Source organism: Rhea americana, unplaced genomic scaffold, assembly GCF_003343005.1.
Source record: "Rhea americana isolate MKP2758 unplaced genomic scaffold, rheAme1 scaffold_77, whole genome shotgun sequence".
Taxonomy (NCBI): domain Eukaryota; kingdom Metazoa; phylum Chordata; class Aves; order Rheiformes; family Rheidae; genus Rhea; species Rhea americana.
This window is the reverse complement of record NW_028186945.1, coordinates 1,999,348-2,012,228: the sequence shown is the minus strand read 5'-3', so window position 1 is coordinate 2,012,228 and position 12,881 is coordinate 1,999,348. Positions and strand designations below refer to the sequence as shown.

General features: G+C 37.7%; 1 protein-coding gene across 1 annotated transcript in view; it reads right to left on the bottom strand.

The window, feature by feature from the left end:
• Positions 1-12,881, bottom strand: part of CWC27 (CWC27 spliceosome associated cyclophilin) — a 109,028-nt gene that overhangs the window by 30,021 nt on the left and 66,126 nt on the right. Inside the window, exon 11 of the mRNA XM_085322421.1 lies at positions 8,716-8,813. Coding sequence (XP_085178547.1) covers positions 8,716-8,813 — 98 coding nt within the window. The remainder of the gene's footprint in view (positions 1-8,715; positions 8,814-12,881) is intronic.

The window sequence follows — 12,881 nt, the reverse complement described above, 5'->3', positions numbered from 1 at the left end:
ATGACAGCGGTCTGGCATAGTCAACAATCTTATTCACAAATTGGAAAGCTGGTTATAGTCAAACTTGTAAGGAGGGAGTTAGGTTTTTCTCTCTCTCCTCCTTAAACAATGTAAACACTTTAATTTTCACCCCCCCAATCTTCTTTAATGCTCTGAATTTGTAAAAAACTCAAGTAGGCAAATATTTAAAATGAACAATTTAAGTAGTGATATTAAATGTGATACCAATATCAATAAAGATCTGCCAGTAGATGTAAAATAGATGTCTTGCCACCACCCATTAATTAGCCAGTAGCCTCATAACAATTAGCCCTGATTCTGCAAAAAGTTCAGCGTGACCTAAGCCTTATTCTCACACTGCTCTATTGTCTTCAGTGAATTTCTACCCTTACGGTTGCAAGCTTTGGCTGAAATGCAGGGTTTATTAATCAAGCACAGGGTCATATTAATGCAGTTACATAGCCTCTGAACTAGCATTTTTTCTAATCCAGCCAACTCGGAGCATAAGCAGACACTGCGCAAGTGTCTGCACCATCTGCGCAGACATACCCGATAAAGCAGGTCACAACTCGCGCTCCATCCCACACTCCCCCAAGAGGATAGGCAGAGAACAATGGAAAAATCTGCTACACACAGTTATTTCTTGATAGCAGTCTATCTATATGCAATTTCTCATATGCAAACTAACGTGGACTAGGTAAACTGTTGCGTATTCTGTAAACTCTCCTGGACGTTGACAATTCCATTGCATCAGTGAAAATTCAGGCCAATAAACTAAAAATGACATGAACTAAAAGAGATGTAATAAACGCTTTTAACTTTTGGGCAATCAAAATTACTTGCTCAGGTACAACACTAGGTTTAATTACAGTTAGATTTTATTATATTCAAATATAAATGTTTACTATATTATACTCAAAGTATCTCTAAATTCTCTTCTATCATTCAATTATAAACGTTTCATAATAAAGGTATACTTTTTCATTCTTAATGTTTATTGTCTTTAAATACTTAAGATTCTACCTCCCATCTCACTTCCTGAATTACACACGTAACTTTTAAATAACTCCTAACAAATGTCTAGTCTTTTACTAGCTTTGTTTTTTATCTATTTCCACAATCCATCCAATTGCTATCTTTTTTTTTGCAGTATACTTTGTCAAAATTTATTTACCAATTTATGTTTAGTGACATTCTCACATCTTTTGCTCCCTCTATGTACCACTCTCTTTTATAGTTTACTTCCCCCAATCTAGAATTTCCTGAAGTAGAATCTAGCATTTAGTGTGACATTCACTTTTGTTTCTTGATGATTAATGAATTCACAGTTTTCTAATATTTTTTGTCAGTAGTCATAAGAGCCAGTATGAATACTGAGGCCTGTTTTCATTTCTGCAGCATACTAACCATAAAACACAATGTAGTGAGATGATTGTGATAAAAACARTTTAGTGAGACTAAAGCCAAGTTAAAGATACTACACAATGTTAACATGACAAAAAGTTACAAACATTTACATATCTAAGTGTGTTTACAATTAATAACATTAAGCAAGTTCAGAGGTCCTTGCTAAATTAAATCTCACTTCTTAAATTACCATTCCAACACTGCTATAAGACAGGAGTTTTTCAGGTTAGCAGTCACAAGTTACTTCTTAACTGTTCAAACATATATCCTAAATTTTAATCTGCATCTTCTTCAAAGCTGATTATTCAGAACTAAAATGTTCTGTAAGATTTTAAGAGAAAAATATGAATATTTGGCTAGATCAAAAAGAAGAAATTCAAAACACTATTTTAGCTCCATTTGAACCATAATGAAAATAAAAGCTATGTTGTAAACGCAGACAGATTCCAACATTCTTAAAATTCAGGCAATTCACAAAAGACAGAAAGTCTTAGCTACCTGAACATCAGCCAGTGTTACTGAGGAAGAGGAATAAAACAGTGTGCCAGGGCCCAGACACCCTCACTACAGACTCTGGGGGTGTTSTGTTTTGGACTACCAGGAGGAGGTCATTAGTGTGCTCCTGGAATGCATCTTCCAGTGTAGCTTCATCCAAAAGATGTATAAAAGCACATCTGATCTGTCGTAAAACACTAACGTAGCTGTACCTTTTAGTTAATATTCCTATTGCAATTATAACTCTCTCCTGCTAATCTTAAGCTCTGCAAGAGCTTTGGTCCTTTACAATAAACCATACTTTCTACACAAATCAAAAGTTTTGTACAATTCAAGAGAAAAGTTGATAGGCTTGCAACTGACATCTGGAAAACGATACTGAAATGCAGTAGGTAGAATACAAAAGTCAAAACTTTGTACTAACGAACTTTATATAAATCACAGTAATTAATCAGAAAGATGGCTCTACAGGAAAAGAAATCTAAGAAATGCCAATTGATGCTGACATCAGCTGCCATGCTATTGACATCAGCTGAAGGCTGGACAAAAGCAGCCAACAGAAGACTGTAAACAGTTTCATCACCTAATTATTTTAGTATTTAAAATCATTTAAGCATGTTATTTACTCACTAAATGTTAGTGTTTGATAATTCTAGGTAGATTCTGGTTTAGTTGATATTTTGATTAGATTTATTTTAACATTTTTAAAAAGTCTTTTATTTATCTTGAAAAATCTAAAACGTATTTCTAAAATCTTAGCTTTTCCTGTAAGTCACAAACATGCACAAAGCATCCCAAGGCACAACACATGCTGCTATTACTCCTAATGTGATAAAGATAGAAAAATTACCTACTGAAGTAACACCAAGAACTAATTTTTAGCAGATCTACAAACCCATTATTTTAATTGCTTGATTTAAAGATTCATAGCAATAGTAAATACAATATTTTCTCGGTAATTTTTCCATCTTGTTATTATCATTGCTAAAATTATGCTCAGTTTCTCTACCCTCATCAAGACCTCTTTAGAGGTCACAGTTTACCTTTCTTTTGATTTACTTAATAGTTTGTGCTTCACAGAAACTTGAAAAATAAGCCCATCCCTGCCAGGTGAGGTGGTGGAGTTACTCTTTATGTGAGAAAGCAACTGGAGTGTATTTTTGGAGCTCTGCTTAGGGTGGATGAAGAGTGAGTTGAGAGTTTATGGGTAAGGATYAAAGGGYAGGCTGACATGGGTGACACTGCTGTGGGTGCTTACTACAGGTCACCTGATCAGGAAGAGGAAGTCGATGAGGCCTYCTCCTGAGGAGGTAGGCTCAGGATCACAGGCCCTGGTTCTCCTGGGGGACTTCAGCCACCCTGACATCTGCTGAAAAGACAACACACGTAGGTACAAACTGTCCAGGCGATTCCTGCAGAGCACTGATGATAGCTTTTTGACAGAGGTGCTGAAGAAGTAAATGAGGAGAGTGTGCTGCTGGACCTTGAACTAACAAAGAAGGATTGGTTGAAGATGTAAAGGCTGGGGACAGCCTTGGCTGCAGTGAYTATGAGATAGTGGAGTTCAGGATCCAACAAGAAGGAAGTGGGCAATAAGTACGATTGCAACCCTGGACTTCAGGAGAGCAAACTTTGGCCTCTTCAGGGAACTACTTGGAGGAATCCCATGGGTTAGGGCCCTAGAAGGAGGGGGGTCCAGGAGAGCTGGTTAATATTCAAGCAAGACTTCCTCCAAGCTCAAGAGCAGTGCATCCCTATGAGTGAAAAGTCCAGTAAAGGGGGCAGGAGACCTGCACGGATGAGCAAGGAGCTCCTGGCCAAACTCAAACAGAAGAAGGAAGCACACAAAATATAGAAAAAGGGACCGGCCACTTGGAAAGAACATAGGAACGCTGTCAGAGTATGAAGGGATGTGACGAGGAACGCTAAGGCCCATATGGAATTAAATCTGGCAAGAGATGTCAAGGACAATAGGAAGGGCTTCCTCAAATACATCAATAGCAAAAGGAAGACCAGGGAAAATGCGGGCCCACTACTGAATGGGGTGGGCGCCCTGGTGACAAAGGATACAGAGAAGGCAGTTGCTGAATGTCTTCTTTCCCTCCATCTTTACGGCTAAGGCCAGCCCTCAGGAATCCCACACCCTGGAGACGAGAGAGACAGTCTGGAGAAAGGAAGACTTTTCCTTTGGTTGAGGAGGGTCGAGTTAGAGATCATTTAGGCAAACCTGACACCCACAGACTCATTGGCCCCGATGGGATGCACCCTCGAGTACTAAGGGATCTGGTGGATATTATCGCTAGGCCGCTCTCCATYATCTTTGAAAGGTCACAGAGAACAGGAGAGGTGCCTGAGGRCTGGAAGAAAGCCAGTGTCACTCCAGTCTTCAAAAAGGGCAAGAAGGAGGGTTCAGGAAATTACAGGCCAGTYAGCCTCACCTCCATCTCTGGAAAGGTGATGGAACAGCTCATCCTGAACACCATCTCTAAGCATGTGGAGGAAAAGGAAAGTGATCAGGAGTCATTAGTATGGACTCACCAAGGGGAAATCCTGCTTAACCAATCTGATAGCCTTCTAGGATGGAATGACTGGCTGGGTAAATGAGGGGAGAGCAGTGGATGTTGTCCACCTTGACTTCAGCCAGACTTTTGACACTGTCTCCCATAACATCCTCATAGGTAAGCTCAGGAAGTGTGGGTCAGATGAGTGGACAGTGAGGTGGATTGAGAACTGGCTGAAAGGCAGAGCTCAGAGGGTTGTCATCAGCAGCACAGTTGAGTTGGAGGCCTGTAGCTAACGGTGTCCTCCAGGGGTCAGTACKGGGTCCCATCCTGTTCAACTTCTTCATCAATGACATAGATGAAGGGACAGAGTACACCCTCAGCAAGTTTGCTGATGATACCAAGCTGGGAGGAGTGGCTGAYRCACCTGTGGGCTGTGCTGCCATTCAGAGAGACCTGGASAGGCTGGAGAGTTGGGCGGAGAGGAACCTCATGAGGTTCAACAAGGGCAAGTGCCAAGTCCTGCACCTAGGGAAAAATAACCCTAGGCACCAGTACAAGCTGGGGGCTGACCTTCTGGAAAGTAGCTCTGCAGAGAAAAACCTGGGAGTGCTGGTGGATGACAAGCTGACCATGAGCCAGCAATGTGCCCTTGTGGCCAAGAAAGCCARTGGTYTCCTGGGGTGCATTGGGAAGAGTGATGCCAGCAGGTCGAGGGAGGTGATCCTGCCCCTCTCCTCAGCCCTGGTGAGGCCTCATCTTGAGTACTGTGTCCAGTTCTGGGCTCCCAGAGAGACATGGAACTACTGGAGAGAGTCCAGCATAGGRCTGCACTACAGGACTGGAGTATCTCCCCTATAAGGAAAGGCTGCAATGGCTGGGCCTGTTTGCCTGGAGAAGAGAAGACTAAGAGGGGATCTTACCCATGTCTACAAATACCTTAAGGGAAGGTGCCAAGAGGATAGGGCCAGACTCTTCTCAGTGGTGCCAAGTGACAGGACAAGAGGCAATGGGCACAAACTGAAACACAGGAAGTTCTATTTGAATATGAGGAAAAACTTCTTTCCTGTGAGGGTGACAGAGCACTGGGACAGGCTGCCCAGAGAGGCTGTAGAGTCTCCTTCTCTGGAGATATTCAAAACCTACCTGGACATGATCCTGTCTAACATGCTCTAGGTGACCCTGCTGAGCAGGGAGGTTGGACTAGATGATCTCCAGAGGTCCCTTTCAACCTCAACCATTCTGTGATTAGGCAGAATCAACTGTCTCTAAACCAGCCCTAAGTAGTATCGGTCTAATCTGCTATTAAAAATTCCACTCATTTTCTAGACCATCTATTCGAATAGTTTTCCCTAGCATCTAAGCTAACTCTCTTTAGCTGCAGTTGAAGCCTTATCTTGCAATTATCTCCTGCCCTCTCCAAGAGGATTACATAGAATAATACCAACAGCAATACCATAGTATTACTACCTCCCCATGGTAGCCTTTAACATTCTTAAAGATCATTAATGTACTCTTTTACAAAGTCATCTCCTCTCTAAACTAAATCATTCCAGTTCTTACAAACTTCAAATGTAACTTTCTAGATCATCAGTCATCTTTGTTGCTCTCTAGTATGCTCTCTTAAAGTGCCTCATCTTTCTTTCAAGTGCAATGGCCAAAACTGGTCAAAGTACTAAGGCTGAAGCCCTGCTCAGCTTGAACAGACAATGACTCTGCCTTGCTTACAATGTGCCTTTTTCATACATTTCATTTTAGTCCCTTTCAAAAGCATGGCACTGTCAACTTGCAGTCAGTTAGCTATTTATTGTATTTCTTAGATTCTAAGCTGTGTAAGTGGTACCTAGCATCTTGTGTTTGTGCAGCTGGCAATTTCTAAGCAGAAGTTGCACAAGACAGGATAAGCCAATTTGCTACAATAGAAAGATCTCTTTTCACCCTTGAATCATCCCCTTTTCCAAGTCACATATTCTGTTTACTTTGACCTGGCTTTTCACCTCTGTCAACTGATTCAGTCCACTAACCTGGAACAAAACTATTCCAGTAAAGAAAAAAAGGAACAGAGGTTTTCCATGCTGATAAACTGAATCAGATCAGCAAATGCTCCAGTGTGGACTAGGGCTAGTACAAGGGAAGGGAGTGAGCCACTCAGCTCTTCACTTGGACAACTGCTTATGGAACTCTACTCTTAGCATCCAAGTTTGCATTTTTCTTTCTTCTTTCATCTTCCCTTTCCCTGCCCCATATATTTTCCTCAGCTGCAAACTTAATAAAGGTATTTGATCCTGTTTCCCCAATCATTAATAACAGATTCCTATGAACCCCACTTTTCAGTTTGATTATGAGCAACTGATAACTACTCTCTTGGAGCATTTTTGTTACCGTTTTTTTTTAGTGTCAGTATCTCTGGGACTCCTTTAAGTCTCTGGGACTTGCTAACAAGCCTCAAAAAATTTCATGAAGTTCAAATGATTTTAAGGCACCTAAAGACTATTATTTAATAGTCTCTATTTTCTGTTCTTGAATGCTTTTCCTCTCTATGACTGTATGTAACCTTATGATCAAAGCTAACCACTATACTAAAGACTGAGGTAAAACAGGCATTCAAGCTTGTTTCTTCTTTGTTTAGCATTTGAGCAACTCTTTTCTTGCTCATTCTTCTCTTGTTATTGTACTTAACAATGATTTCCAGTTATCATTTTACCCACCACCATTTGCATATCATTTAGCATCTTTTTAATCCTGTCTTAAGTTTTAGTACGTGTTTATTTTTAGAATTTTTAATTAGGAACTCTAAGAACGTTTTGAATAGGCTCTTTCCTATCATATGCTTTTCTCAATAGATACTAGACCAGATCTGACAATACTCAAAAAAGCAACAGTAGGGATATTTTGACCATTAGATGTTACCTACAGAATTTCAACAGGTTTATCTCCTATCTGTTATTCATTTCACAGAAGGTGAAATGTCAGGCGAAAAACCTGCTACATAGTACAGGTTTCCTCCTCCTTTTTTTCCCTACTGCCTGGCCTTGAATAAAAGACATTTTTCATAACAATACTATAGTATTAACTATGAGCATCGTCCAAGTATTACTTTAGCCAGTCACTGTACAGGTAGATTTCCTCTAATTAAGCTGCAGTATCTCCTCTGAAGTAATTGGCACCATAACAGATATAATGTTTAAGTAATGGTACTACAGTTGCCATGCATACTACTGCTCTGTACCATTTATGTATCCACATATGCACATAGGTCTTGTCTCTTTCATTTCCACACTTCTATTTGGAGTTTTCTCAGTATGTCCAACAACTGCAATTATTGTCTTACCAATGACAGCTCACATTCATTTAGTGACTAAGCATGATTCCTAGAAACTTTTTAGAGCCACTACTTTGTAAAACATGGTTTCAGTTTTCACACACGAGTCCCAGATACTGCAATTTAATTTGTCAGACTGGTTGCTGTTGAAGCTCACCCATTATTCAAGGGAACACACATTAATTTCTTAAAATGGTGTTATACTTTCTACTACTCTTTAAACTATGTGTCAAAATATATAATTTTCTAGAAATGATTTTGCATTTTCTTCCAGGTTTCTTTTACTGTTGAAACCAGGACAAAGGATCCACTCCAGAAATGTGTCCAACAAATCTAGAGCGACTGAAAACTTGCCTATTTTCTTCAGTTCATCTAGTACAGGGTGTTACATCTTCCTACACCAAAACATGTACTTTGCATACCATTACAGACTTATCAATTTGAGCATATTTAGTAAGAAATGAAATGTAAATTTTGTCTGACTAAAAAGGGGGCATCTAAAGATCTCATTTTGCTAAGTTTACAGAAAACAAATGTGAAACTGACTGTTTTAATTTGCATCATTGACTCTTGGAATCATTCAGAAGAACTGTAAAAGTCTTAAGTTAGTAACTTTTTGTGTGCATTTAAGTATCTCTCCGAGTCAAAATGTCAAGAAGGCTTTCAAAGTCAGAGTACATATGTCTTAACCAAAAAATACACAATAATAAGAGTATTTCAAATCTAGCAACTTGTCCAATTGCACATACATAAGTAAAGAATGCTTGAAAGAATAAATGCTACCTTTATAACTTACTTATATACTAGGATCTTTTCATTATTACTAGTCTATAATTTTAAGGAAAACCACTCTTTTCTTTGAAAAGAAATCTACATTTCAAMAACAGAGTGATCATATTCATCTATGTTTTTCGTTAAAAATACTAAACAACTTTAAAACTGGAATGTCAACTGGAAATCTACACATCACCTGCTATGTTATATTCTTACCTTCCTTTTCTTTAGATTTTACAGTTCTTTCTTCTTTTCTCTGCTTTGCTTCCAGCAGTTCACGTTTCAGCTGTCGTACTTCTTTCCGTAGCTCCTCACTGCAAAGAGAACAATATTTACATCAATTTAATCTTCTGGGAATGTAAAGCCACTCAGGAGAAACCGAATCAAAGTTAATGGGCATTAAATCTCTGCTATAAACAACGGGAACGTACTGACTCACTGATGCTAGGAACTTGGCTTAAAAATCAATTAGAACCTAGAGAAAGTTCATCTTTTCATTAGCAAAGACAGCAAAAGAACATAACAGATGACTTTTTTAAGAGCCCATTAACAATATGTCAAGAGCATGAATAATAAAACATAGAACCTCCATTTATATTTTTAATTTAACAYTGCATTAATGTTTAACTATGAAAATTACATAAAGAAAATTTGAGAGACATTGCCAAATAAATATTACAGGTATTACAAATTTTAGTTTACCAAATAAATTTTAGGATCTTGGATTTTTTAGATGGACAGAAAATACAGTTGAATGGCAAATTATTACATATGAAAATCAGTTTAATTTTTACAAAAAAAGATCAACTAACAATAATAGAAGAAACCAAAAGGTTGCAAGTCAACGGGCCAATATCACATGAAACGTCTGTCTTACTTTGTTGTACTGTTATATCAAATAAAATGCTGTTTTATTTGCTCTTCCAGTGGTAACTAAATTCTGTAGATGTTAAATAGCTGAATGAATAAAGTTGTTCTTCAAAAATATCTAAGCGGGAGGTCAGTTCTTGTACAAGACTGTCATTAAATCGAAGAAAAAAGTTCTTCACAGAATCTCTGAGCTTGGCAGGGATCCCTGGAGATCATGTAGTTAAATTTCACGCTCAAGCAAGCTCAGCTACAGCAGGCTGCTCAGGGCCATGTCCAGTCAGGTTTTGAGCATCTCTAAGGATGRTAACTCCATAACCTCTCTGAATAACTTCTTCAAGCACTTGACCACCCTTACCATAAAAAAGTGTTTTCTAATGTTTAAATGGAATTTCTTGTATTTCAATTTGTGCCATTCTAATGGTTACCAATAGAAGAGAACTGATCACTGTTTCAAATTTTTCTGKTGTGAGAATCAGTATTTACTTTTTTTTTAAAAAAAAAAAGTTTTTTTTTAATTTAGATCTTCTACTTTTTTAATTTCAAATTTGACTGACTTAGTATTCAAAGTCATTAAAAAGCAGAAATAGACATAATGCAGGAATGTGCCATTCAATTGTCTCCCTAAGAGCTCTGTTTATGTACTTAAATTCTCATCTGTAATACTATTACTCACAATACTGGCCTTAAGCAAAGGCTTGGAAATGCGGGCTAAGAACTTCTTTCGTACTTTATTTATTTAAAGTTGTGTGTGCATGTAAATATTTTTAGATGACTTCATTAGAACTGATCAAACTGTTCTATCTAGAAATTTTCTAAAGAAAGTAAGCCTAAGAATCCATTTGCATTTCTGATTCCAATGTGGCTCGGTATGCCTCAATTTTTTAGGACTGACTGGACCTCTGGAATCTAGAAGYTGTGGGGAACTCCCATAACTTTAGATTGACACATAACAATACTTTAAAGACATGAAGCATGATGAAGCTATCTGCTTTTCTGGTAAACAATTTGAGGGTCAATGATAAGCTCTACACTGTTATCTTGGGCACTACTCATTTTTTCTTTGGCAAACCAGTTAGATTATATTTCATAAGTTCTTCTGAAAGGAAGAGATGTTCTTCTGTCTTACGACACTATCTCCTACTTTATTCACAGCAAGACTTTCACAGCCCTTTTGAATGTGGATCTCAGAATCAGGCACTCTGATGGGTTCCAAAATTCCARTAGTGCTTTATGGAGGGTGAATTCATAGTAGAATGGATGCTAGATAAATCAAATTAAAAAACAAAACTATAGTACATTATCCCTTCATAATGTAAGCTAATCGAATGGAAGACTGCTGGGATTGTCTCCTCCTAATACAGGCAATCATATTSCTTTTCCTAAATTTATTAATGACATATAACCACATTTTGTATTCTTTTTCTTAAGTTCATTAATGACGATTTCCAAAGCCTATATATCATCTGCACCTATGATTTATAAGGCCATTCTAGAGCTGACAATCACATAACTTAGCAATATCAAGGGATGAGCAGGAAGAATCCCTATTAAGATTGTAGTTCTTAATTTCTGTAAGATACTCTTGAAAAATGCATATTAGAATCACTCAAATTGAGAAATACAATTCTAAATTAAAATATACATAATATTTAAAAACAGAGAATTCAATAATAAAACAAAACAACATAAAACCAGCATGTTTGTACAGCTAGCTGACATGCAAAATGTGGAAGAATCAAGGGAAGCATTCGTTGTATAATGAAACAGTTTTTGATGTCTTTTACGATATTCCCCCTCCTGCCTATTGGGGTACCTGTGGAACATATAAATCTTGGCACTGATAGCAAATTCTTACATTTGGCATGCAGATCTAAGACTTTGCTAAGAATCTTCTTTTACCTGGATTATATTACTGTTCATCTCTGGCACTGCAAGAATTTAAGAACTATAAAACTGAGAATGAAAATTATGGGCTTGGAATATGCATGGCTTCTTCCTGCCAGCCTGGTTTTGCTGTAGCAGCCTGTCTTCTGCAAATGGTACATCACAGTCATCTCTCAAATAAGAAGATAATATAAAAATGGTGGAGGTCTTGATACTGGAGATTTATAAACTAACCATCTTAATGTAGCAGTTAGGCCACGTATGGATACATGTAACAGGCCACTTATTTCTTGACTTTAACAGCACTGGGTGTATAGCAGTCTGCAACGAKTACTGTAACACTTTGTTTAAAAGCTTTTTTGCACTGAAAGAGTTGAGTGAATTGCTAATATTTCAGTAGTCCTAGTTAAAATGTATGAAGATTTCAATGCTGAAATCTAATGTGACTAGTATGTTTATTACAGAGGACAYTGGCAACCATTACTGTCTTTCCCTTTCAAAAGAACGTGAACATAAGTAAATGGAATACATAATTAAAGCATCAGAAAATTGGTACTCTATTTTAATGTAATTATGTGTACTGGTCTATAAACTGTATGTCAGCAATCTCAGTACTGAGGAACGAATTCTCACAGGCTGAAATAGCTTAAGAATGTTATTGTTTTACTTCGCTGGGAGAAGCTTAGCAGAACAGCAAGGCCTGCAGGGTTAGTGCGAAGTATAAATATTCGCAAGAAGCAGCAAGGTTTTAAGGGAGAGGCAGTATCTTTTGTTAGGGCAACTAAGATACCTGGAGGGAACAAAACACAAGTTTCAGGGCACATGAGCTTATCTTCATCTAGCTTATTTTTCTTCCACAGTTAGCCTAATAAAAAGTATTAACTTTCCCTACAAAACTTGCTTTACTTATATTGTTCAGCCACCAGTTACAATGCCAGAAATGGCAGATGTACGCATTAAGACGTGTATAGAAGCATATATCATAGTTCTAGCTTAAGGCTGTGATTTTATTCATGGTTATRCACTATCTCTTCTTCTGTTTTCCCAACAAATCCTGCAACAGATAGAAACCTAACTGTTCCCAATGAAATAGAAGAACCTAACTTTGGCTAATACAGGCAACATTGTTAAACTCAACAGAATAAGCAGGAAAATACCAGGAGACTGCCAGCATCTCTCATCCAGAACAATAGTGTATCTATCTCTATTGCAAATGCCTAGCTTAATGCATGAGAGAAGTGAATTTGCCTTTTCTCTTTTTTTTTAACAGCACAGCACATTGATGGTTCACTACTGTTCTGTGATTGACAGGTTTTCTTTCATCTCTGTCATTTCTAAATGATGGCTTGCAGCAAGAATTCTTGTTTTAGTCCCTCATCAGATGATCATATGATTTTACTGTTAAATTTCATCTGCTTTCTATCACTCAAGCTTTTAAGATCATCCAGTTTTCCTTCAGATATTTCTATCTTTAAGATACTCCTCTCTTGTTTACATTGCTTTCCAGCTTTGTATTATCTACAAGCTTCGTTTAACAAACTTCTGAGTTTTTATATTAAAGTATTACTGAAAGTAAGAAATAAGAACTATCCTAAAAAACTTGACCCACCTGTTCTATAGTTCTGTTC